Raw genomic sequence first — 26,426 nt, 5'->3', positions numbered from 1 at the left:
TATATGTGCTTGCGTGTATGTGTGTGCACACACACATGCCTCAGCTAAGCTCTGATTCTGTGGTATTTGATCCAAGATGTAGAAGTATTAGGAGGTATTATACTTAAGTACTCTGATGAACACTTGAGAGAACTGTAAGGCACCGTATGATTGACCTGCTCCTGGTGTTAAGTTTCCAATGACCATAAGCACAAGTAGAAGCCGCTTCCTACGGCTTTCAGTTCCTCACACCTAGCCCTTCGCTCTTGATCTTTCTCGATTTACTCCTGTCTGTCACACTGTTCTTCCTCTGTGCTCACCTTGACTCTGCTGCTCCTAGAATGCATGAGACTTAAGAAACAACGTCCGAAGTTCTCCTTCGGCCTCTATACGGCACAGTGCAAGTTCCCTGCACTGCACATTTGAATGTATCCACAGTGTCACATCTTACATACCAATGAACATACTGAAAGAGATGACGTAAAAACACCAACCTGGGGCAGATGCTACATGGGTCTGGGTTTGGACTTGCTCTACAGCTTGTGGCCTAATTTCAGATAAAACTTGATGACTGGAACTTGGATGTTCGACGAGCTTTACTGCAGCTAGTGCATCAGGGCCGAACATCTGAATATCCATAGAAACCAGACACACTAACATGTCTAAAATAAATTAAAGACCAATAGTTAATCAGTAATGTTTTAAAACAATGACATTCCTGAAAAATACATGTTGTACAGAATACCGCTTCTCAAAGGCCAGTATATGAATCAATGTACATCAGAATTGTCTGTGGACCTTTAAAAAAGATTTTTAGGCTCAATCTCTGGAGACTGATTCAGTAGCTCTGGGGTGGGGTTTAGGTATCTTTATTTTTAAAAAGCTTCCCAAGTGATTCTGATGTGTAGTCAGATTTAGGAACCACTGATGTGGAAAGTGACACCTTAATTTCTCAATAATACTACTTTCCAAGCCAAATCTTCATTAACTCTGATTTCAGTATTTATACCAAAGAAAGAAATCATTTTAATCACTGAGTAAAATGTTAACACGGCATGCTCTAGTATGTTTGAAACTGACAGCCCATTAAGGAGGTGAGCTCGTTGACATGAAGGCCAGTACCACTACCAGCAACTTCTGGGACAGAAGAAAGCCTGTTTCACTCAGCTTTTGTTGCTTAATAGTAGCAGCCGACCATGTGAAAAAAGACCTTCTCCCCAGAGAGTCAGACAGAGCAGTTTTGTTGACTTTAAATTAGAAAGCTAGTAAGACAGGTGGAGAGGAGGAAAAGGAATCACTGATCACCACATACGTTCTGGTCTCTCTCTGAAGGCAACTGCCTGCTCAGCTAAGGCAGGTGGAGAGAACTGGGCAAAGCATTATGTCTTTCCAGGTAAGGCTCCTCCAGGTGAACAGCAGCCCCGGGATCAACTGTGATCTTGTACAGCACCATATTAAATATTTTTTACTCAAGGTTTTACTTAAATGCTTCTTTTGTTTAGTCTTACCTATGCTCTTTTCTACTTTTGCAATTTTTGTGCAAGCAGCATCTCCCATTTCTGTGAGCATGTAGAGCACCTCAAGTGTTGAGATCACAAGCAGCACGTCGGGCAGAGTGAGATGACAAATGATCTCCCGGTATGAGTCCTGGTCGACATACTCACAAATCAAAACACCATTGTCCTCTGCTTTGCAAAGATTCCCCAAAATTTCCATACCTGAGAAGCATACATACACACGTATTTGTTGTTTAACAGATGATGAAAAGCTTGTGTACCTCAGATAGCGAGAAGCATCAGTGACCACTTACCCCGCATCTTTAGAAATCTGTCCCTTGACATGAGACATTTTGTTACAGTATGAAACATCAGGTGAGTAGTTTTGAAATCAACAGGGTCCAATAAAAGCTGGAAAAAAGAAAAGACACTCTTGTGGCAATGGGATTCTTCTAGGACTACACATTTCAAATGTAATAAAAATGACCAGAACAATGCTGCATAACTTTATAAAATGTCATTACAATGAGAACAGCCATCACTAAATTTGGAGCATCATTTCAAATATTTCTTTTTTCTACGAAAGTGTGTGACACTTCTGTAATACCACCTTAGGCAAAAACTATATGTGAGCATTCACTGTTCTATAAATATGGCAAATATAGTAACATCACATCCTTAAATTTTAAAGTAACACTGGTAACTATAAAAACTGTTCAAGTTACTGTCACATGCTTACCTCAGCTGCAATATTTCCTAAGGTGTCAAGGCCTAATTGCCTTAGAGAAATAAAATGACTATGTGCAGAAAGTAATAGGAAACGAAGACAGGTACGATTAGCTGCCAAAAGCTTAACATTGCCCTCCTCAAAGGAAAGGTTTCGCAAAATCACTGCAATCTGAAGTACCCGTTGTCCTTCAATATCATTAATGCCCAGCTTCCGAGGTGGGTGAAATAAAGATTCCCAAATCCACTCTCCTGGTGTACCCTCTATAAAAGAAAAAATAAGATTTGTACTTAAATTGGTACCTCACTTATTATTATTGATATTTTAAAGTTACTACAAAACCTCACTAACTTACCATGGGACTTGTTTCTGTCAGAAATGAGGTCACGTACTTCATTGTCATCAACAATGTCTTTCCAAAACTGTAATGAGAAATTATTATACTTAATTGTGATAATTTAACTATTCCATTACTTTAAAAAGTTACCCATACTTTGAAACTGTAATATTTCTACTTGTTTTTTAGTTCATGTAGATGTCATATTCTATATACTTCATTCTTTGACATAAATGCTTGATTTTCTAAGTACTGGGTACTTATTATTTTGGACCAGGGGTTTTAGCATGGGGTCCACAGACCCCAAAAGGTCTGTGAAAGAAATCCGAATACCTGTGAGCTTGATTAGGACGTTCAGAATTTCTTTTAACATTTTGTTCAAATCCAATTGTTAGACAACAAATCATAGTAATATTAACATACCTGTGACACTGTCACCAGTATGAATCACAGATATTTTCAGATCACTTTCTAGGTATAGAAATATCTATAAATATGGCTTATGCTCATTAGTACTTGAAATGGGATGATATGAGAGATAATCAATGGAATTCCAATAACTGAAAAATGTAATATCTGAAATAAAATAGTACGACTAGATGGGCTTAACTGGAGAAGAGAAAATGAAAACATAACAACAGAAAAGTATCCACAATGAAGCAGCCAGAAAAAAAGGTCTAAACACGGTACGTAGAGCCTCAGCTGCCTGTGGAACAGTATCATGGTATAACATATATCTAACAGTCCCAGAAAAATAGGAAGAGAAAAAAACTGAAGAAACAATTGCCAAAACTTTTCAAATTTTATGAAAAATACCCAACCAAGAAACTAAATGAAACCCAAGTGAGGAAAGCAAAGAAAAGCACAAGGCACATAATAACCCAATTAAAGATCATGATAACAGGAGTATTGTAAAGGCAGCCAGAGGAGACACATCACACGCAGAACAGAAAGAATGACAATGACTTCTCGTAACAATGCAAATCAGATGGCAATACATTACCTAAGTGCTCAGATAACATCCTGAAAGATATAATTTTATACCCAGCAAAAATACCCTTCAAACATAAAGGTGAAATAAAATTTTCAGAATAAAAGCTGAGAGTCAAAACTCAACCACATCAATATTTCACAAAGCAAAAAGTACTGAACACCCTGGTGAAAAGGAAGAAATTGCCAAAAAGGCACAATGAAATATAAGCTGCCTATAAAACACCAAAGATGAAAAGCTTAAGGATAGAAAAGATCTATCATGAAGCATTAACCATAAGAAAACTGATGTAGATAAATATTAGACAAGTGACTTCAGACAAGGGACTACCAGAGGTCAGGGGAAATATTTTATAATGATAAATAAAATATAAATCATCAAGAAAATACAATGATCCTAAATGTACATGCAACTAGAAACAGAGGTTGAAAAATACATGAACCAAGAACTGAGAGAACTGAAAGGAAATACAAAGACCCATAGTTGATAATTTCAACACTTATTTCTCAGGAAATCATAGAACAATTATACAGAAAAGCAGTAATGATACAGAGATCTTGAAGAACACTGTCAAACACCTTGACTTGTTATCAATAAACACTACATCCAACAATAGTTGAGCATACATTGTTTTAAAGCGCACATGAAACATTAACCAAGAACGACCATATGCCTGACCATAAAACAAGTCTTGGTAAGTTTAGAAGGACTGAAATCACACAGAATATGTTGTTTCACAATAATGAATGTGATTAAAAATCAGTAATAACTACATCAATAATGCTACTAATAAAAGGTAGTTAGAAAACAATAAAAAATTAAACAGCACAGTTCTACACAGCCCATTAATCAAAGAAGAAATCACAAGAATAAGAAAATATCTTGAACTAAATGATAATGAAAACTCAAACTTGTGGGATGCAGCTAAAGGTGTTTATAGAGGGAATTTATAGTTTTTTATGCTGATATTAGGTAGGAAGAAAAGTTTAAAACCAACAGTGTAAGTTAATATTTTTAGAAGCCTGAGAAAAGCAAAGTAATTCATAATGAAAGTGGCATATATATTAAGAGTTGAGTGCATGGAGATGGAGTTGTTCTAATATTTTTGCATTATTTAAGAGGTAAAAACACTTATTTAGTAAATTAGTAAGAAATAAAAATAAAATCTCCAGTGTAACCAATGAAAGAACAGAAAAAGTGTATAAATACCTAACTAATAGTGGGCAGAAAACTGAATAATAAACAATACTACCAAATCAATTCAAAAAAAGGCAAGAAAGGAGGAAGGGAAAAAAAATAAAACTGAACAGGCAGGACACACAGAAACCAATTCAAAACAGGGTAAATTTAAACCCAGTTGAAATGAAATTACATAACATAAATGGAATAAATGTACGAATTTAAAAACAAAGTTTTTTCACACTGGAGAGAAAAGCTCAAATATATGTTGTTTATAAAAAGCACATCTAAAATAAAGGGATAAGAAAGACTGAAGGTAAACCTGAACCATATAAATACCAACCAAATAGAAGCTAATGTAGTTTTATTGATACCAGACACACACACAAAAAATAGCCTTACAGATAAAAAGGACAATTTATATTATGTTCAACTGACCAGTATGTATGCACTAAATAAGTTTTGAACTATAAAAATACAGTGATAGAAATATAATAAGAAAGAATCATATCCACAATTAAACTGTGTGTTTTAACATACCTCTCTCTGAACAAACAGAGAAAAAAACAACAACAAAAAACCAGCACTGATGTGGAATATGAATATCATAATTAACTGTGATGGCCTAACCCACTATATAGAAATTTATACCCAACTTCAGAATATGTATTATTTTCAAATACACATGGAGTGTTTATAGAATCTGATCAATGCTAGCTATCAAACACAGGATGAAAACATTTCAAAGGTTTAAAATTTAACAAAGTATTATGTTCTCTCTGAGCACAGTGAAATTCAGTTAGATATTAATAAGAAAACTAGAAAAACTACGTATGTTTTTGGAAATTGAGAAAATTCCCTTCTTAATACTCCATGTATCAAACAAGAAATCATAATGGAAATGAGAAGATATTTTAAACTGAGTTGTAATAAAAACATGAAATATCAAAATTGGAAGAATAAAGTTAAATGTGTGCTCAGAAGAATTTTATGATTTTAAATTTATGTATTATAAAAATAAAAACAAAAATCAATGATCTAATAAGCACCAGCCCAAGAAGTTAGAAAAGGTGTAGCAAATTAAGCCCAAATAGAGCATAAAGAAATAAGAGAGCAGAAATCAATGAAAACCTACAACAGAAGTGACCATCCAATCATCTTCAACACATTGTCTCCCTGATTTCACATGATCAGTGATTATACTGACAAACCCCGTTCCCCACAAGTAAATAAACATTTTGTGTATCTTATACTTTAATCAATTTTCTGAAGGTAAGGTAATTTCGGTCTAACCACAACCAAGAGGCTTGACTTTTAATGGGTGGATTGAGGACAGTATATAGGACTTTGGATCAGCTTGTAAAGTGGGGAATTAATATGAAGCCCATTATCCTGGAGAGAAATTTGAAGGCTTATACCCTCAAAGAAAGGAAGAGAAAAGGAATTGGCTGTCTGTAGTTGAGCTTTGAGTTAAAAATAATCTCCTAAATATTTCAGAACTAGTCTGCTCTGCAACCTCCATGGGTTTGGTTTCACTATCAGTCATCAGGAAATCTCCAATAAAGAATTTAATATAAAGTCATTTTGATCAGTGTTTTTTTTTTAGATGATTGGCAAATGCAACAGAGATGTGGAAAAATCTGTACAAAAATTCCACAGAAACAAGTCTGCTGAAATGTATAAACCAGCATTATAAAACGCAAAGGAATAACCCACCTGTAGTCAGCGTTAAGTAGAATTAGGGTTGCAAGTGGCTTAGATATTAGAATTATCAAGGTGTGTGTGCTTGTATGTAGATATATATTTAACTTGTGATTAAGATTTTATATGTTATTTGTAATATATTTTATATTTACATTTGTTTAATCTATATATAACGTTAACCTGTAGTCAGCGTTAAGTAGAATTAGGGTTGCAAGTGGCTTAGATATTAGAATTATCAAGGTGTGTGTGCTTGTATGTAGATATATATTTAACTTGTGATTAAGATTTTATATGTTATTTGTAATATATTTTATATTTACATTTGTTTAATCTATATATAACGTTAATAAAATATATTTTAGGTGCATATTTTTAATTAAAAAGTAAGTGGAGAAGATCAAAAAAGGGCAAATGAAAAACTACAAGGAGAACTTCTAGAGCTTAAAACACAGCCTCTGAAACTTAACAGATCAGTCAAGTAGCATATTAGCCACAGATGAAGACTGGTTAAGTGTAATGAAAAACAGTGCTAAGGGAATTACCCAGAATGCTGCTCAGAATCTGGGTATTCTTAGATTTACTGCTTCTGTTATGGGTTGACGAATCTCAGAATTAATGCATAATAAAATAAGAGCTTTATTTCTGTTTATTAGCTATTCTAAGATTTTTTTACTCAGTCACAACTTTTAAATAGGTATCTTTATGTATTATACTAAAGATTAAAGTGTACATAGTATCACATACACAAAAAAGCAACCACTGATCCTTGGCCTTGGGCTACACATAATTCAGTGGTTCAGTACTGTAATTTTGAATTACCTTAACAAAATCTCTATCAGTCTTCTCTTTCCATTCTTCTCCAAATACAGTAGAAAAGGATCCTAAAGCTAGAAGAATAAATAGTATATTCAGTATGATGGAATTATTTCTTTCACTTAATTCCTTAATAATAGCTAGGTTTAGAAAAACAATAAAATCACACTTTTGAATCTTGTTCACTAAAAATTCATAGTCAATGACAGAAAGTCATGATGATCTCTGTTGAAATATAGTTTAAACTGTAGACTATAAAGGAAATTTGTGTCTCTATAAACCAGAAACACACAACTCATGTTCATATAGTTATATAGACAATACAGAAATGAAGAGTACTGTAACAGTTACTCTGCAGCAAAGGAATATCAAAGTCAAATTAATGTTCTTCCTATTAGATTGCAGATTGTTAACACTTTTAAATGTTCATATTAATTAAAAAATAATTTTGTAATTTGTATTTCAAATAATATAGGGCAGGGCATTCTTTGGAAATAATGTATACAAATGAAATCTGATTTAATAATCATTCTCAGGACTATGGTTTGTATTTCTTGATTAAGTTGTTTTAGGAGACAAGTCAAACCATCCATTTCAAAGCCTGCTTCTTAGTAACACCCTGCCCCTACCCCACACAGAAAAGGCTAAGGCATATACAGGGACATGTTATATCCTTTTTTCTCCTTTATGATGCCAGGTCATATTGTCAGTCATAGGACAGACAGTAAAGCAATGATACAAATGTGACACAATGTACAACTTCCTTTAAAAATCAGGTTCTCATCAAGAGATTAATTCTGTAACAAAACCTACTGCTTTTAGAATGCAGAAAGAAACTATACTGTGGCAAATATTAACAGAAAAGCTAGTTTTGTAAGTGTACTTCTTTTAAAAGAAGTCAGCCTCCTTAACACATGTGTTGTGACAGTCATAACAAATGAATGTATTTCTGCTGTAAAAGATTTACTGAATCTTTACAGTTTATTATACTTTAAGTTCAGACCTCATATTTACTTAATATTGAGTAAAATAGGTTAGAATAAGAATTTTCATTGGAAAAGTATTAAAAAGAATGAATAATAAATTTTAATGTAAGTTTCATTTATCAATGAATTTAAATATTAAGATTATAAGGAAACGGTACAAAGAATAGATGTGAAAGTTGTTAATAAGTAAATGAACTATAGTGACCTAAGGAATTTCATAAAATATCAAACTTATATATACAGTAGCAGCTTAAATCAGAAAATGATGACCACACACTGAAGAGAGACAAGGTTTTGTTTGTTTTGAAAAAACCCAGTGAAGACTGGGAAAAGAATATTGGATAGCAATATAAGATGGGAAAATAAATTTTCTGTCACATGGAATTTTTACTGTTTCTTCAAACACACCAGAAGTATAAACATTCCATACTTTCAAAAGTGACATCCACATGTATTTCTCAACTAAAATTCCACATCCTCAAAGGTAAATCAGAACCTCTCAAAAGCCTAACCAAATCAAATATATCCTCTATGTCAAAGGACTTATTTTCATAATGTAAATTCAGTGTCTTAAGCATAGGGTCTTCATAAAGTCCCTATGTACTCTGGAACTCTAAACTACTGATGTTGGAATGACAGAAACATTCCTTAAGTAGCATTTGCTAACTTCCTAGTTTCAGACTACTATATAGCAAAATAATTTCGTGTTTTAAATAAAAGTGCCTAAATGATGCATGAAAATTAATTGGGTCTTGAGAATGTAATGCCTCGGTGCACCAAAGCTGGTAAGATTACTTCTATCATACATACACACGTAATCCTTGTCTGGTGATTAAATGCTGAGCCTTCAGTAGAATTATTCTAGTTTGAGAATATTCATTCTATCTGAAAACTTTTTAAGATTTCTAAAAAAAAGTGAAATAATTTAAAACTCCATCTTATATGAAATGCCAAAAAGATCAAAATATTAGGAACCTACCATGAAAGTGAGATAGAAATACACCAATTTTAGATCTTCAAAGTTACTATAAACACTGAGAAATAATTCATTCACCCATGTAACTAAGAATAGTTCCAGTGAAGCCAGTATTTATTTAATTTCAGTATCCTCTTCATACAAAATAATGTCAAATTATAAGGAATCCTACTTAGATAATCCCAAATAAAATTATGTTTAAAAATACAATATTCAATCCAAATCAAACTGCAGAAAAGTGAACTCACTTGCAAACATGTTGCTATTTAAAAATGAAAACAAAGTTATGAATTTATAAAATATTTTAAGAAATTCTCTCTCAGACTGTGTCTACTGTGCTATAAGTTTTCTACATGATAAAATAATTTCAGGAATGTCAAAACCTTATCCTTTAATAGAATATACTTCTGGCAAAAGTTATGATGGTATTGGGGTAGAAGGAAGGTTGAAAAGCAAGAACAAATTCTGTATCAGTAACATGACCTGACAGATATTAAAAAAAAAAAACTATAAGCAGGGAAAGATTTCAAAACATATAAATCACTATTAAACTATAATCAGATAAATCAGAAACATGGTCTGAAAAGTAACCTGGGTTTAATAAGAAATAATTTCACCAAAAATAAAGGATTTTATTTATAAAAACCCATAAATAGCAAATCCTACAAGTAAAAGGGATATAAAATATTTGATAAATCTTACTTTAATTATTTAGGCAGCAAATTCTCAAATGCATTGACCTGAACTGTTTAGTTAAAGGTTATAACCACACACTAGCAGAACCAGACCTCAGGAAAACAGTTTCTTCCAGGTCCTGGTTTTTCTCTATCAAAATTTTCTATTAATCTCCTCAAATCAAGAAACCCATATATTACTCTAAGAAAAACCCAGATTTTTTATTAAAAGCTCCAGTGAGACACTTATTATTCAAATATTTAAAGTTAAAAAAAACCTCAAGCATTCATTGCCTTAAATATTTAATGTAATAAAATTAAATAAAGAATGCTATTACACTAATAAAAAGTGCATTTCTCCTTAAAAACCTTAAAAAAACTCACCACCCCTTTATAGACTGGCCACGTAATATTTTCAGCTTAAAACTTACTGTCGTCAAACACCCCGGCGTTAGCAAGTAACAAAGTGATGATTTTAGGGTCTTTTTCAAGCTGCATGACATGCTTGCTCTCATTTGACAGGAGAGTGCACACATTAATAGCAAAGTCCACTTCATTTGGGAGTCCAGATAACAGTGACAGCACCAGTTTATTATAATCATTTGGCGAATTGAAGTCCATAGATAGCCCATAACTTTGACGCAGATAATCTAAAAATGATAAAAACAAAATCATCTTAAGTACATTAAAGATTAGAAGCTATTTTGGTTAGTATCTTCTGAATACAGGACAGAAACTTGTTTCCTTTATAAAATATAAACTGAGTAGAACTTTAAAGAGTTCAACTTTCTGAACTTGGGTTAAAATTACATTCTTGAAAAAGTATTAAAACACAAAAAAATGTACACACCCTCTTGGAAATCAGTACCAAATTATTATTGCTTATGGTTATTTTTATAATTATAAAATTATTATTATAATTATTTTAACCAAGCCTACACTTTATTCTATTGCATTTTAAGGCACTTATTCTGATTTTTATATCCTATAAGCCACAGAGACTGGTTCCTTTGAGATTTTTTATATAATTTTATACACACTGCCTATCTTCTTTAACTATAAGGAATTACTACCTTTTCAGGTCAGATCTATTGTGATATAGTTAACATAGTAAACTGCATGCTTTTTAGTTCTATAATTCTATGAGTTTTGGCAATACAGTCTTTTAACCATAACCACAATGAGTATAGAGTATTTCCATCACCCCAGAAAAGTTTCTTTATGCTCCTTTAAAGTCAATCCCTTTCTCTACCCACAGACAACAACTGATCTACTTTCTGTTCCACAGCTTTGTTTTGTTTTAAAATGCCAAATAAATGGAATCACACAGTATGTAGTAGCCTCTTGTGTCTGACTGCTTTCATTTAGCAAAATGCTTCTGAGGTCACTGCCCAAGACGATGCCCGTACCAGTAGTTTGCTCCTTTTGCTGCCCTCCTCTGGACATGACACAATTTACTTATCTTCCTTGGTTGAGGGGCATTTGGACTGTTTCAGTTCTGGGCACTGATGAACATAATTATAAACATTCACATACAGGACTTTGGGCGGAAGTATTTTTTCATTTCTCTTGTATTGTTGGGCCATGTGTAAGTGTATGTTTAAGTCTGAAAGAAGCTGTGGGACTGTTTTCCAAAGTGGGTGCCGTCCTGTATCACCGCCGGCAGTGCACCGAGAGTCATTGCTCTACAGCCTTACCAGCACTTCAGATATCGTCAGACTTAAATATTCTGAATATGAGTCACTTTATCTAAGTATCTTTTTTGTAAACATTTTCTTCCTGAAAGGGGCTTTTCATTTTCTTAACAGTGTCTTCAAAGAACTGAAGTTTTAATTTTGATGAAGTCTGATTTAAAATTTTTTACCTTTTTGGCTCATGCTTTTGTGTCCTAAGAAATCTTTGCCTCACCCAAGATATCTAAGATTTTCTATAGAAAATTAACTTGAAACACTTTAAAAAACTTGAAGGTAGGGAAGATGGGCTTACAGAACACTAATTTATAATTATAATTATACCCATAAAAAAGTGTTTATGTCTCTAGAAATACTGACTCTTAATTGGTGAAGTCTAAGCCTTGGCAGCTGTAGCCTTCCTTAGACACATGCCTCATGTACATTTTTCACACAGAGATGAACTAGTTTAATGGGAGAAGGCAAGAAAACAAGAGTTTGAAAACTTATAGAAGGAACATTTCAGAAACATATGGATTTTTAAAAGGAAACTTATTTAAACCTCACCAAATGGAATGCAAGCAGAATTGTACTGTCACAACATGCCATAAGAGAAAGTCACGTAGGGAGGAAATTCCACTTCCCAATGTAGACATTTGGGGAGATAGATGTCTCCTCAATTCTAAAATATTCTAGAAATTTCTCCAGTAATATAATGGTGAAGACGTGCCACAACAGTTATAAACTACATGACACAGATTCTTTATAATGTTTAAGGTTGAACAGTAACTTTTTTAATCTTGACAAATGAAATACCCCATAAATAAAATATAAAAGAAGCATCTGGAGAAAAAGCAACAGAAAGGTGAGGACAGGGAACAGTTGCAGTATTCTATGCAATACCCTGGAATTGGTGAGGAAGAGCCAAGTCTCAGCAATAGTTAAGCTTTCCTGGTTCCACTGAACTCTCAGGCCGAGTTCCTGAACAGAACAAATGTGGAATTCCCATCGATAACTGCCACAGCACTGTCTATGTGCTTTCAATATGATCCTAAAATTGCTGTTTATTACTGAAAAATGAGGCACCATCAGATACTCAACTGAGTACATCCTTACTTGAAAGACTATGCCAAAGTCACCTCCAATTAAAATGAAATCTTAAAATATTCTAATTATGAAAAGTCCTTTAATTATATCAGGTTTGGTAAAGAGCCCTAAGACAATGTAAGAGAAAATGCTTACATTTTAAGATCCTTCCTCCCCTCCCCAAGGATATATGATCAAACAGCTATGATTCTATAATCAGAATGGGATTAGAAATTTATCTTCAACATTCTTGACTCAAAGTTTATACGAAACAGATCACTGCTGACAAAGTCAATCTGAAGCAGCCGCTTCTCAGGGTGCCTCGATGCGGAGGGCGGGGAAGCCGCTCCCGGAGTGCCATCTGCACTGCACATCACTTCCACTGGTATCCTCAGTGCTTGCTTAAGTCAGAATATGGGACATTTAAAGGAAAATATTTACTTAATACAACTGATATGACCAAAAACAAAAAAACAAAGAAAAACTTGCTGTATGAAACTTTTCCAAATTTATCTACCAAAAATGCAAATAGCACAGCTGGCTTTTACCAAAACGCTTAGACTGGATTGGATTAAATGATCACCAGAATCCTGGCTAGCACTAAAATCCTACAATTCTGTTCATTTCAATGAGTTGTCATTTGTCAATTTTGCCTTTCACAATTTTTCTGCTATATTGAAAACAAATTCTTAAATATTTATTTTAATTTAAAAATTAAAATTTTAATTTTAGTGTAAGAGACCACTAGCAAAAAGTTCTTAATAATCCTGCCTTATAGTTCTGCTGAACAGACTGCATCCAAACCAATAATGAGGCAAAACAGAAAAAGAAGGAAACCAAAGAATTACAGCAAGAAAAGTATGGAAAACTGCAAATAAATGGCAAAGCACCACATATTGATGCCAATGTTTGATGATCCTAAAGCGCAAGGCAAAATATGCTCAGTAATTTTTGCCACCCAAAGTCACTGGACAAAATGAGTCAATATTCTCATGGGAAAATTTGATTCCACATTCTAGCACTATACAATATTCTTTTTGACATTTTGTGGAATTGACCATTATGAGTAGAACTGTACTTCATATCAAATGTCCTGGTGTTATTGCCAATTGAAATTTATTATATTACCTTTCAAATATTGTTTTAGAATAGCTTTTCTTAATATCAACAACATAAGTATCTCTAGATAAATATTTATCCAAATACATTTATCCAAAACCTCAAAGGACAATAGGGCTATATGATCAAATGTAGACACAAATCTTTTAAAATTTATAACTAAAACTTCCTTAAGGCTCTTAATCTCGACCTAGGTAATTCCATTTTGGGGTTTATTTAAAACACACACACACACACATACATGCACGCATGCGTGCACACACACACACAGCTATAAAGGGCACTCTATTTTCCTTAATGGCACTCAAAAAGAATCACCAGTGCAAGATTTCACACACACACACACACACACACACACACACACACACACACACACACACACAGCTATAAAGGGCACTCTATTTTCCTTCACACACACACACACACACACAAACACACACAGCTATAAAGGGCACTCTATTTTCCTTAATGGCACTCAAAAACAATCACCAGTGCAAGATTTCTATATTGATAACCATGCTCACTTTTAGAGCAACATCATGATGTTGCTATGGGATCCTAAAAACTAAAAGCACCTTCCCATTCATAAGCACTGCCCTGAAACACCATGCCTTCTTGTTATGAATTAGATATACTATGGTCTGATGTTCCCCACCCATTCTGACTCTCTTTCTTTTTACGAGTTCCCATCCTGGTTTTCTCATACTACATATGTTACAGAACTGCTCAGATTCTCCTATTAAAAAAAATGAGACAGACATAGGACAACACATCAGAGAGGAGTTATTATCACCAGGTTAAGCAATTCTGATCATTCCCATAACCTGTGTGCCCTAACAATGACCCTCACTAGGCTTCTGAAGTACCAGAAATATTTGCATCATCATTCTTAAGTAAAGCAGTTTAATTGGGGGAGAATACAACATGGATACAGGCAAAAAATTCATTTTAAACAAGATCAAATATAGAAACAGGTCAGTTTAGGAAACTACAGTAGCAGACACCAAACTCTACTTAAGCTCCAAGAAGGGACAGCTCTGCCATTGCTGAAATGTAGGAATCACACAGCCATCAAGTTAATAATGGTTGTAAAAGGGACTTGGACAGTATGTAGGAACACCTTCTACAACATCCTTGAGATTCAGTAATAGTCATTAGTTCTTTCTGGGAACAGGGAGCATATCACCTAACAAGTCACCCTGTTATATTTTGTCAGCATCAACTAGAAGCATGATACTCTACATGGTGACCTAAAATACCCCCTTTAACCTTGGTTCTTGAGGTAGTAACAAACTGCTCATTAAAAACAAAGCTAGGTTTGGTTTGCACTCACCACCCTCTGCCCTAAATATAGAAAAGCATCAGATGAAACCTCTTCTAATGGTGGTGACAGATTATAAGAGATTGCTTCTTCAGTTAGTATTGACTGGGGAGGAAATATGGAGTCCAATATCAAAGACACTTTAGAAATGATAATGGAAAATAAAATAAAAAATTAGTGACAGCACATTAGAGTTTAAAATCTAAGAATAACCTATAAGAGACTGGGACCAATGAAGAATAAGTATCTAGAAAATTATAAATTTATCAAGAACATACCCTTGAGAAAGATGTATCTTCCCTTTTTAGGCCAAATGCTGGTGACTGAAGAAAAGAGATGCTTACATCTTTGGAGCATTCTTCCCAGTCATCACAGCCCTGATACCCAAATGCACCAAACACTGGGGCCCCCATCTACTCTGACTCAGAAACTTCTTTATTAAACTCTCAATCTAATTACTTCCAATTTGAGTCCTTTGTAACTATTACAAGAATGACATAAGTGAAAACATCTTACTCCTGGTAGTATGGCAAGAAAATAGTCAAATAGCTAGAAAACTTCTGAGGAATTTCGGGGCTGGGAGTTCCAGTAGTTGTAGAAAATCTAGTGGGTGCTACAGAAGTATTCTTGGTTTCCTCAATACTAAGAGGACCTTTTTTTTCTCTTTTTAGTGACTATTCAGATTCAAATGACCATGAGTCAAAAATAATAAGGAAAAAAAACTTCACTTGAAAATTTAGGTATCTGTAACTGAAAATTCTTGCAACCAGAACTCTAATGCAGCCCATGACAGAAAGGGCCCTGATACCACTTAGATGTGGACCTTTGGAAGCTGCATTACCCCAAGGCCAAGTGTTCCGTACACAGCAGGGGACTAACGCGTTGGCTGATGCCTACTTTCCAATACACCATGTTAAATCCCAGTGAGGTTTACCTGACACACTGTGTTGCTGGTAATTGTAGGAAGATGGAATTGCACCAATAGGAAGCTGTGGCTTCGGATTGCCTGGTGGGACCTCATCATCCTCCTCCCCAAAATGATGAACTTTCTCGTACTTTTCTAGGTAACTGAAATAGAAAAACACACCGCAGAGGTTTAAAAATAAAGTTACATCTTACTCCTACCATGTGTATCTGTTTTCCTTTTCTGGAGGCCCTAAATTAAAAAAGAAAAATACCACAAAGCTTAGTAGTGGAACAGTCACTTCAGAAGTAATACTGCAGAGAAACTCACTGAAGTGGTTCTAACGTTTTCTGTATTTTAGAAAAGACCACACGATTACTTATATAAAAATTCAAAAGTAGGGAGTATCCATGTACTCATGTATCCATTATATCCATTATACAATGGATAACCATATGTAAATGAATGGCAACAGACTTTATTTGCTGACTTAAAAAATATTATACAGCGTTATTTAAAAACCAAGTGAAAATGAGAAGATTCTGGCCTCTTCAATCTCACTCTTCAGAGATAACTGCAGGATCAGATACATACTTCAGTATATTTTTTGTGCACATTTTTACCTAACGTCTTTTACCAGATATCTTAGGTATCTAGGTATGTCAATTCACATATTGCCACCTAACTCTTAACAGCTATATAATTTCATCTTATTGGTACAGTAAATTTAACTAGAACTCAGTGATACATTTAGTTACTTTCAGCTTTGTGTTTTGCTCTTACAAATCAGGTAACAATAAGCTTACTCTTGCACTTGTTTTGAGTATTTTTCTCTGGAGAGACAGTGGAAATGCTATACCCCTTTAAACAGCAATATAGCCAAATTCCCATCCAAAAGGGATGTGCCTAATACATTATGACTAATTTATAAGATAGTTTCTGTATCCCTCTATCACTATTACTGGGTATGATCAATCTTCTTAATATTAATTAGAATTAAAATTTCAAGTTCTCAATCAATCGTTACCTACCAGTTTATAATAAGATTCCCAAGTAAGATTTTAACATGGGGATACAATTGATCAAACCCATCAAATACAATGCTGTAACTGACAAACTTGTTACTGTACTTTACAAGTAAGACATTAAGCTGATTAAATACAATGACTTACATTTAGCATAGCAAAGTTCTTGATGTGCTTATTTTACAGATGACTCCATCTGCCACTCTTGACCCAGGGATACCCCAGCTCCACTAGTAGTTATTTCAAAAGTCCTGCAGCTACCCACCCCTTTGCTGTTTTAGTTACAGGCGGCTGAGATGAGGGAGGGTGGGTATCAATAAACGTACAGATGGCATCAGGAGTATTCTTTTCAGTGTCAAACCTTAACTTTCAAGGTAGGATGAATGGAAGCTATAATTTTACAAATAACAAAAACTAATGACATGGAAAATCATTATCATTCCTCATTTTCCCCTTTCCAGCTTTGCAAGGCACAATAATTCACATCTTTGAGCCTGGAAAGGAATTAAACTGTCCCTTTCAGTTCCCTCCAAGTTCTCCATGTAAGCTTGAGCAAGGAATTCCTTCCTAGCCGGCAGCTTAACAGCTGCAGGATCCAGCACTTGACTGTCAGAGATGCAGTCTGCAAAAGCGCAGCAGACGCACAGACGAGGCCCTTGGGCACTGAGGAGAGCACGCAGCTGCACACATTTCTCCCTGATCTTGGGGATGTCCCCAGCAGACAGAACTTACAGCCAAAAATACAAAACAAACAGAAGGATGTAAAAAGAGGCAGTCTCTCTATAGCATAGGCCCAAAATGGACTTAAACAGGTAAATACATCAAGCCTATTCTTTTGAATTTCTAATGCAAATATCATAAAAAGAAAAATAAATGTAAATTTAGACAGAAACACTGCTCAAAATTAAGTGACCTTTTCTGAAAATGATGGATCATCTACATCACATGAAATTACTCAGGGACGGTACTGACAGAGGCATAGAGAGTACTACTGTCTTTCATAATTGACTGAACTAGGTGCCGAATGGTTAAAACAAACTAAAAATATTCTTTATTAAATAATTTTTATCTAAATATAATAACAGTAAGATGTAGAATTTTAAAATCAAAATCTTACATTAATAACATGTTTTGTATGTTCTCTATATATTTGTTACTCATAATTGAGCAGATTTAAAATTTGTGTTTTTTATTACAGCTGGGGAAGAAAGCATTACTAGTAAAGAAAGAACCATAAATATGATTTTCCCCTCCTAGAACAACCAAAACAGAGAACAAGTAATGGAGTGCTCTGACAACACAATTGTTATATACTCGAAATAATTAGTACGTATTATTATATACATAACCCTTTATAATTCAAATTTTCATAAGGTTTAAAAAACATACATGACTTCTCATTGCTTGGGACATTCTAACCCTATTCCTCCAAACAGATTTTTTACATAATTCTAATCCCCAGAAATTTGTGGTTAGGCAAATTACTGTGATTTTTGAAATTTTTATTTCCCTGGCTTGACTGGCAATACTTGTTCTCCTTATCATGATTAAATATTTCCAACTGAGACTCAACCTTTCTTAATTCAACTAAGGTTTTGGCAGTCAGTTCTGATCTGTTGTCCCTGTCAATAAATAAGCACAAAGTCTTTTTTTTGGTTTTTCAAAGAGTTACACTTCTAAAAACTAAATCGTATTGACAGAGAAAGCAGGTAAAATACATTTCAAAGTCTAAGTCTTCTAATTTTCTATCAACTTTGAGCTTACACACTGATGGATACAGTGTTCACTCCTTTAAGTACAAATGCTAGACTATACATTTCTCTTTCCTCTCAAAGTCATTGATATCACTTGAATAGTTCAGTATTTAATCAAACAAGTATTTACTGAGCTCTTACAGTGCCTAGTGCACTACATATTTAACTCAAGACTGGTTAAATATTGGAATCCAAATGGCAAGAACTCTCACACCAAGCAACCACAGAGAACTAGGTTCCCTAGTTCAACAATCCAAACAGATTCAGGCAGGGTAAGCTGTATCTTCTTTTTCTTCAGCTTGGCATTTAATTATTTTGTTATAATAATTAATATAATACAATGGTGGCTTTTATGTCATTGGTCACAGACTTTCAGGAAGGAGACAAATATGGTGAGTTAGCATATAGTATAGAAATTACTTTAAATGGCACTGCTCAATTAACAAGTTTAGTAAGTGTAAACAATAAAATGGGTGGAAAGAGTCCATGCAGAACATGTGGGATCAAATAATGAAAGTATTATTATGTATGTGGGAAAAATTAAACTATTGTAGTATCTGACAGATTAAGTACACAAAAAATAAATTAGTAGAAGATGTGAATATAATTACCAACAAGATTGATTTATTAGACACATAATGATTTTTATATCACAGAAATCATAAAGCTGATCGTATATCAATTCATACAGAAACCCACAATAAATAGGTTAAATATTGTATAGGGCACATTCTCTAACCACAATGCAATTCAAAGACATTTTTTTCAAACAAAAAATTAAACTCTTGGAAAAAAATTAAAAACAGCTTTTATAATAATATAAAATTCCAAGCCCATGTACAAAGTAGAGAGACTAGTACCCATCAGGTACCAACTCAAGGTCAGTTTTGTTCCATCCATACCACAATTAGTCACCTTCACATTCCTCTCCCAGATTATTTTAAAACAATTCCTAGATACCATAAAATTTCATCTGTAGATACTTTGGTAGAACTACTGGAAATTAAAACAACATTAGTGAGAATAACAAATGAAGAAAACTCTTCATTATTCTTTCATCAAGGGGAAAAAATCAAATATATATGATTGGAAACACTTCAACATAAAAACTTTGAAATGTTTTTGGAAAAGATGCACTTCAAGGACTCATACTCATCTCTTCCTTAAATCCGACTGCAATGAACTTTAAAGAGTAAAAACAGAGGAGATGGCATCATTTGTAAGTTAGAAATTCTGGTCCCCTAAAGCAATCTCCAGGACCCACAAGACTAATTTGCAAAGGAATGTGGTCCAGTGGAAAGTGGACAAGATCCCTGGGCCAAAACACATCAAAAGCAAGTTTGATTTGTATTTCCTTTAGATACTCAAAAGAATACAAGGATGTGTCTGATCCAGAGGACTGCAATTATTGAAGAAGCTGAACTTGGTGGTTGTCCAAGATTATTTATAAACTTCACCTTGTAGCCTCTTTGTCAAAATGAACCCAAAGACCCAGAGATAAGGGGTACCTACCAGAAGCACCAACACGGAGAGACTGCCATCAGGTGACGGGAACTCTATTGATGTGGTGCACAAGCAACTTAAAGATGAAACACCAGGCACAAAATCAAATATGGTGGCCTGGAAACCATAAAGGTCATGAAATTTCTCAGCCCAGGTTTATGCCCTGGGGGCTGGGGGGCTGGGGACATTTATAAGAGTATATTTGACAATGTAGAAGATCACTTCAGGTAATGTAGAGGGCAAGCTTTGGAAACTGTTCTATGTGAGAAGGACAAGAATTAATGAAAACAACTGGTGGACAAAATGAGACATGTATGATGAACAGGAGCCCAAACACAGGAAGAAAACAACCCTGATAGTCCTGAAAGAAAGACCAGAAGAAACGAACAGGAGCCAAAGTTCCCTGGGGCTGGGGTGTCAGGGGGCTCAAGGTGCAAACATTAATGAAAAGAGAAAAACCTTCAGACTCTTGATGGAAGAGTTAGGCTCAGAGACAGAAAAGATGCCTCCAAGTCCCGCAGCCAACCCTCCTCACATGTCACACAGAGCCGCCGCTAGGCTCTGGCGGCTCTTCAGAATCGACTTCTAGCAGAAAATGAACATCAGTTCTGAGGAGAAAAGTCATTTCACAAGATATCCCGCCCCATCAGGTTGCTCATCTAAAACAACAGAGACCCATTTTCATATGTAAAGACGCAGAAGGATAAAAAGCCACAAAGCTCTCCAGAAACAAAAACAAATAATTACTCTAACTGATAGACTAATAAAAAATAAGGAATGGCTAAACAACAATACAGATGACTGATGATGTATAGACACTGCTTAAACTCAGATGTTCGTCCCGATCATAATTATGTTAGAAAAGAGAATGCAAATGCCATTGCTAATCATAAAAGAATGTAGAACTATTAAAATAACTTGAAAATGACACTCCTAATATGAAGTTCAAGAACTTTTCCAAAACAGTGAAGGAAGAGGAGGAAGTCGCAGTAGATGAATTAGAACCTCAGTGCACGCAGCTTAGATGGGAGGAGTGAGAACAGTGGGCTGATTCTCACTGCTCGTTTTGGGGGAAATAGGTTCTTGGCCGCGCTTCTAATTTTTTGTGGAGGGGCTAACTAGTGGAATCCTCATTCATTTGTTAGCCTTTGACCAGTAGAAATTTATGCATTAGATTCCATGACCTAATGTCTGTGTGTATCAAGATTAAGTATATTTAAAGATAATAATTTTAACCAAATTATCTCTCACAAAAAGAGTAAGAGTAAATAGATTCCTTCAAAGAAATCAGTTTGGATAACGCAAGCAAAGTAAGACAAGGAAACAGCAGACATGACACTTCTAATATCAGCTCATTGCCAACAATACTATGATATTAAAGAAGTAAGGCTAAAAGATTTCTAAATTACCAAAGAAAAAAACCCAAGTGGACTATGGATTTACATCCCTGTGGGTAATGAACCGTGTCCTAGTTTAACATTATACTTTTTATGTTACTGACTATTAATGAGACATTTAAAACTAAGAATCCAGAATTTAAGAAAAACCTCTACATTTTTCTCAGCCAATATTTTGTAAGTAATTGAAAGTTAATCAAAACTTTTTAGAGCTTAAAAATAAATATTATTTCAAGTAAGTGTACTGATAAATACTTACAAAAGAGGCCAACTTCCAAATCACTGGGGAAAATTTCATTTTCTCATGATAAAAATGGCTAAATTAATACATGGAAAAAATGGCAACAAAACAAATACTGGTGGAAAATGATACAAAACTACTGAGAAGTTAAAGAAATAAGGATTAGAACAAATTACACTGTGTGAGAGGTTTTCTATGTGGCTGAATTCAAGTACAGATGTTTCTAACATATCTGACTTTATAGTATTTGCTAGACACTCTATCAAAAATGAAATTCACAAACAACTACTTTTTGGCGAATCATTAAGAGAAAGCTGTACCAGACAAGATACATCCACACATAAGCAAATGACTTTTTTTTTTACAAAACCATTTTCATGAAAACATGTTAATTCTACTGAAAGCCAGAAAGCAGCAGCTGCTTTAATTGTGAAGGCAAAGAAGGGGAGGGGAGCAAAGGGAGGAGATGGAGGAAGTGAAAGAGAAAGCAGAGAGGGGAAAAAGTAAGAGAAGGAAGGGAAGATTTCAGGGGAAGATCAGAGATGCAAAAAGCATTTATTGCATCATTAACAGGTAAGATGATGAAACGAAGGTGAAATCAGAAGTGCTCTCAATGCCACAGGATGATTTCAACGTGGCCAATTATATAAAAACAAGGTCTTTGAGATACAGCAAAATCTTCAAGCATAAGTCAAACACAACATAAGGAGATGTGAAGTGACTAAGAAAAATATTTTCACTACAGAGGTTGGACGGACATCTTAGTGAAGAGTACTGAAGAGTTGCCAGTCTTTTTAAAAAAATGTTATCAAAGTATCATTGACATAACAATCTTATGACGGTTTCACATGAACAACACTGCGGTTTCAACATTCATCCATATTATCAAGCCCTTCCCCCTCCACTGCAGTCACTATCTGCGTGGCAAGATGCTACTGAGTCATCACTTGTTTTCTCGGTGCTTGACTGCCTTCCCCGTGCCCAACCTATATTGTGATTGCGGATTATAGTGCCCCTAATCCCCTTCTCCCTATCTCTCCGCCCTCCCCACCCCGCTTCCTTTTAGTAACCGCTAGTCCAGTCTTGAAGTCTGTGAGTCTGCTGCTCTTTTGTTCCTTCAGTTTTGCTTTGTTCTTATGCTCCACAAATGAGGGAAATCACTGGGTACTTGTCTTTCTCTGCTTGGCTTATTTCACTGAGCATAATACCCTCCAGTTCCATCCATGTCGTTGCAAATGGTAGGATTTGTTTTCTTTTTATGGCTGAATAATATTCCATTGTGTATATGTACCACCTCTTCTTTATCCATTCATCTACTGATGGACACTTAGGTTGCTTCCATATCTTTGCTATTGTAAATAGTGCTGCAGTAAACATAGGGGTACATGCCTTTTTGAATCAGGGATCTTGTTTTCTTTCGGTAAATTCCTAGCAGTGGAATTCCTGGGTCAAATGGTATCTCTGTTTTTAGTTTTTTGAGGAACCTCCACATTGCTTTCCACAATCGTTGATTCAGCTAATTTACATTCCCACCAGCAGTGTAAGCGGGTTCCCCTTTCTCTGCATCTTCGCATTTGTTTCTTTCTTGTCTTTTGGACGTTGGCCATCCTAACTGGTGTGAGATGATCTCATTGTGGTTTTAATTTGCATTTCCCTGATGATTAGCGATGTGGAGCATCTTTTCATGTGCCTGTTGGCCATCTGAATTTTTTCTTTGGAGAAGTATCTGTTCAGATCCTCTGCCCATTTTTTAATTGGGTTATTTGTTTTTTAGGTGTTGAGGCATGTGTTATTTAGATATTTTGGATGTTTACCCCATTTATGAATATATTCTCTAAATATATTTGTATATAATATACAATTATATTCGTAAACATAACCTCTTTCATGGATGTATCTCCAAGTTGTTCACGAGTATAATCTCCCATACTGTAGATGCCTTTTGGTTCAGCTCATGGTGTCCTTTGCTGTCCAGAAGCTTTTTAGCTTGATGTAGTCCCACTTGTTCATTTTTTATTTTGTTTTCCTTGCCTGAGGAGATGTGTTCAGGAAAAAGTTGCCCATGTTTATATTCAAGAGACTTTTGCCTATGTTTTCTTCTAAGAGTTTTATGGTTTCATGACTTACATTCAGGTCTTTGATCCATTTCGAGTTTACTTTTGTGTATGGAGTTAGACAATAATCCAGTTTCATTCTGTTACATGTAGCTGTCCAGTTTTGCCAATACCAGCTGCTAAAGAGACTGTCCTTTCCCCATTGTATGTCCATGGTTCCTTTATCGTATATTTATTGGCCATATATGTGTGGTTTTATATCTGAGAAGAGCTGCCAATCTTGAGAGGAGTTATTTACTTTTCAAAAGTTCTAGATCTGCCAACTTTTCCCATTACAGGGATGAACAGTATCTTACCTAACAGACAATTTAGAAAATAAGACAAAAAGTACCCAATCTACCTTTCAAAGGAGAAATTTTAACAATGAACAGAAATTACTTTTAAAGACAAACCCTTATGGAAAGAGAGTTGTTTTTTTTTTAATGGTGGTTATAAATGGACTTTCCTTCATGTGATTCTGTTGCTGAAAATACTGTTCATGTATCATTAAACTCTCAGATCTACATTTAAATAGGAAAAATAACTTTTCAAAGTATGAAAAATCCCCCCCAAATTCTGTGGGCTTTGAACCCTTTAAAACAACTTTCATATTTAATATAGTTTCATACTTAAAAGTCACAAGAATTCTGCAAAAAACTCACATGTCCTCAATCCAGATACATCCATTGTTATGTTGCTCACTTGCTTTATCATTATATTCTCATTCTTTCCCCATCTCTCAATCTCTCCCTGTACACATACACATTTTTCCTGAACCATTCAGAATTATTTCTCCTTGTTTTTCATAAGCTTGACATTTTTCAAGTGTATAGAAGAGTTCTTTTATATAAAGTCCCTCAATTTAGGTTTTTCTGATTTTTAAAAAATAGATACACAGAACACTTTTGGCAGGAATACCGTAGAGGTGAATATGTATCCCAGTGCATATATGAGATTCATAATGTCAATCTGCCCCACTGATGGTATTGCTAATTTTGATTACTTTAAGATTGTGGTTACTAGGTTAAATCACTTTAAGCTACTCTTCCTTTTGGAAATTAGTAATTAACTTATGGGAAAGAATACTTTAAAGCTATGTATATATCCTGTTCTGTATCAGACTTTCACCCACTAAGTTTTAGCATTCACTGATGATTCCTGACTGAATCAATTACTGTAATGATGACTTTAACTCCATTTTTCCTTTTATATTTATTAGTTGGTATTCATTCTACTGTGAGCGAGCTCTTTCCATTCTCTCCCATTTACTTATACCATCAGACTCAAATTATTTCATTATTATTATAGTCCTATCATTATTTATTCTAAAGCTCAAATCGTCCCAGATTTGGCCAGTGGCAACTCTTTCAATCCAGCTTCTATACCTTATGACATGTCCCTCTCATTTTTTCAGCAGTTCCTTGCTTTATAGCACAAGATATAATAAGCTCATCTTGTATTTTCCCTGCTCCTGCCCTAGAATCACCCTTTTCCCCGGGAACACTACTTCTTTTTAATGAGGAATAGTGTTTAGATACCAAAATTTGGACAGTAGGTGTGTTTATTCCTTGTAGCGATTATCTTTCCTTCTGGGCCCTTTCAGTATACTTGAGAAATATCAACTGTGCACAGGTTTGTATAAAGCTGTATCTACGTAAAAGCATGAGATCATACTAATACCTCCACTGCCAATCAGTGTCACAGTTCTCCCTTTTCATATTTTTAACTCTCTTCTCTGATAGTGAGAAATCTGGCTGGTGTTTTTTTCCCAATAAAATTACATACTTGCTCAAACCTGCAGTAAGCAAACTTTCTAGGATGCAGTTTAATTTTTATAGCTTCTTTTGTCTTTACACCTGATATATCATTTAAAATCCAGGTTCTTTTGTTTCTGTTTGTATTCTGCTTTAGGCTGATTCTTCCACATTCTTGTTGATTTTACCTCTTAAAATTTGTTAATATTTATTTATATTAACTGTCTGTAAATGTATTTTCAGTATGAAAACTAAGTTTGTGGGTTACAGCTAAAGCAGTGATTAGATATCATTTGTGATATATGTTCTTCTGTTTTTAAATTCTTTTGGCATTTAGGAGGGTCTGTATTCTTGTTCTATTGGTTACCTGTGTGTTTATACATTTGCAATACCTTAATCTCATTTTCTTACTACTCAATCAACTAGTATGGCAACTTTCAGTGGTATCTTCTCACTGCCAATTATTGCTTCTAAAACAATCAATAAGCTTATTCTATTTTCTCTTTTGCCTTTTCCTTTGTAGTTATTTCTACTTTTAAGAAAATGTAAAATTTGCATATTATTCTTCCCCTTTGTTGCCACGTCTGTTTAATCTTAGAACTAAATATATTTAATAATAACTGTGTATCTTTCTGTAGATGTTTTACTAGTTAATTCTTTGTTAGATAAAGCTTATACCCTAGTAGACTCCTCAAGA

General features: G+C 34.5%; 1 protein-coding gene across 2 annotated transcripts in view; it reads right to left on the bottom strand.

The window, feature by feature from the left end:
• ARID2 (AT-rich interaction domain 2) overlaps positions 1 to 26,426 on the bottom strand; it is a 164,879-nt gene that overhangs the window by 46,315 nt on the left and 92,138 nt on the right. For both annotated transcript variants that reach the window (XM_036889222.2, XM_036889224.2), the window contains 8 exons: positions 15,993 to 16,126; positions 10,294 to 10,512; positions 7,233 to 7,300; positions 2,558 to 2,624; positions 2,215 to 2,465; positions 1,790 to 1,886; positions 1,488 to 1,697; positions 474 to 641 (listed from right to left, as the gene is read on the bottom strand). In XM_036889222.2, coding sequence (XP_036745117.2) covers positions 474 to 641; positions 1,488 to 1,697; positions 1,790 to 1,886; positions 2,215 to 2,465; positions 2,558 to 2,624; positions 7,233 to 7,300; positions 10,294 to 10,512; positions 15,993 to 16,126 — 1,214 coding nt within the window. The remainder of the gene's footprint in view (positions 1 to 473; positions 642 to 1,487; positions 1,698 to 1,789; positions 1,887 to 2,214; positions 2,466 to 2,557; positions 2,625 to 7,232; positions 7,301 to 10,293; positions 10,513 to 15,992; positions 16,127 to 26,426) is intronic.

Source organism: Manis pentadactyla, chromosome 14 (assembly GCF_030020395.1).
Source record: "Manis pentadactyla isolate mManPen7 chromosome 14, mManPen7.hap1, whole genome shotgun sequence".
Taxonomy (NCBI): Eukaryota; Metazoa; Chordata; class Mammalia; order Pholidota; family Manidae; genus Manis; species Manis pentadactyla.
The sequence above is the reverse complement of the archived record's forward strand: the minus strand, read 5'-3'. Positions and strand labels throughout refer to the sequence as shown.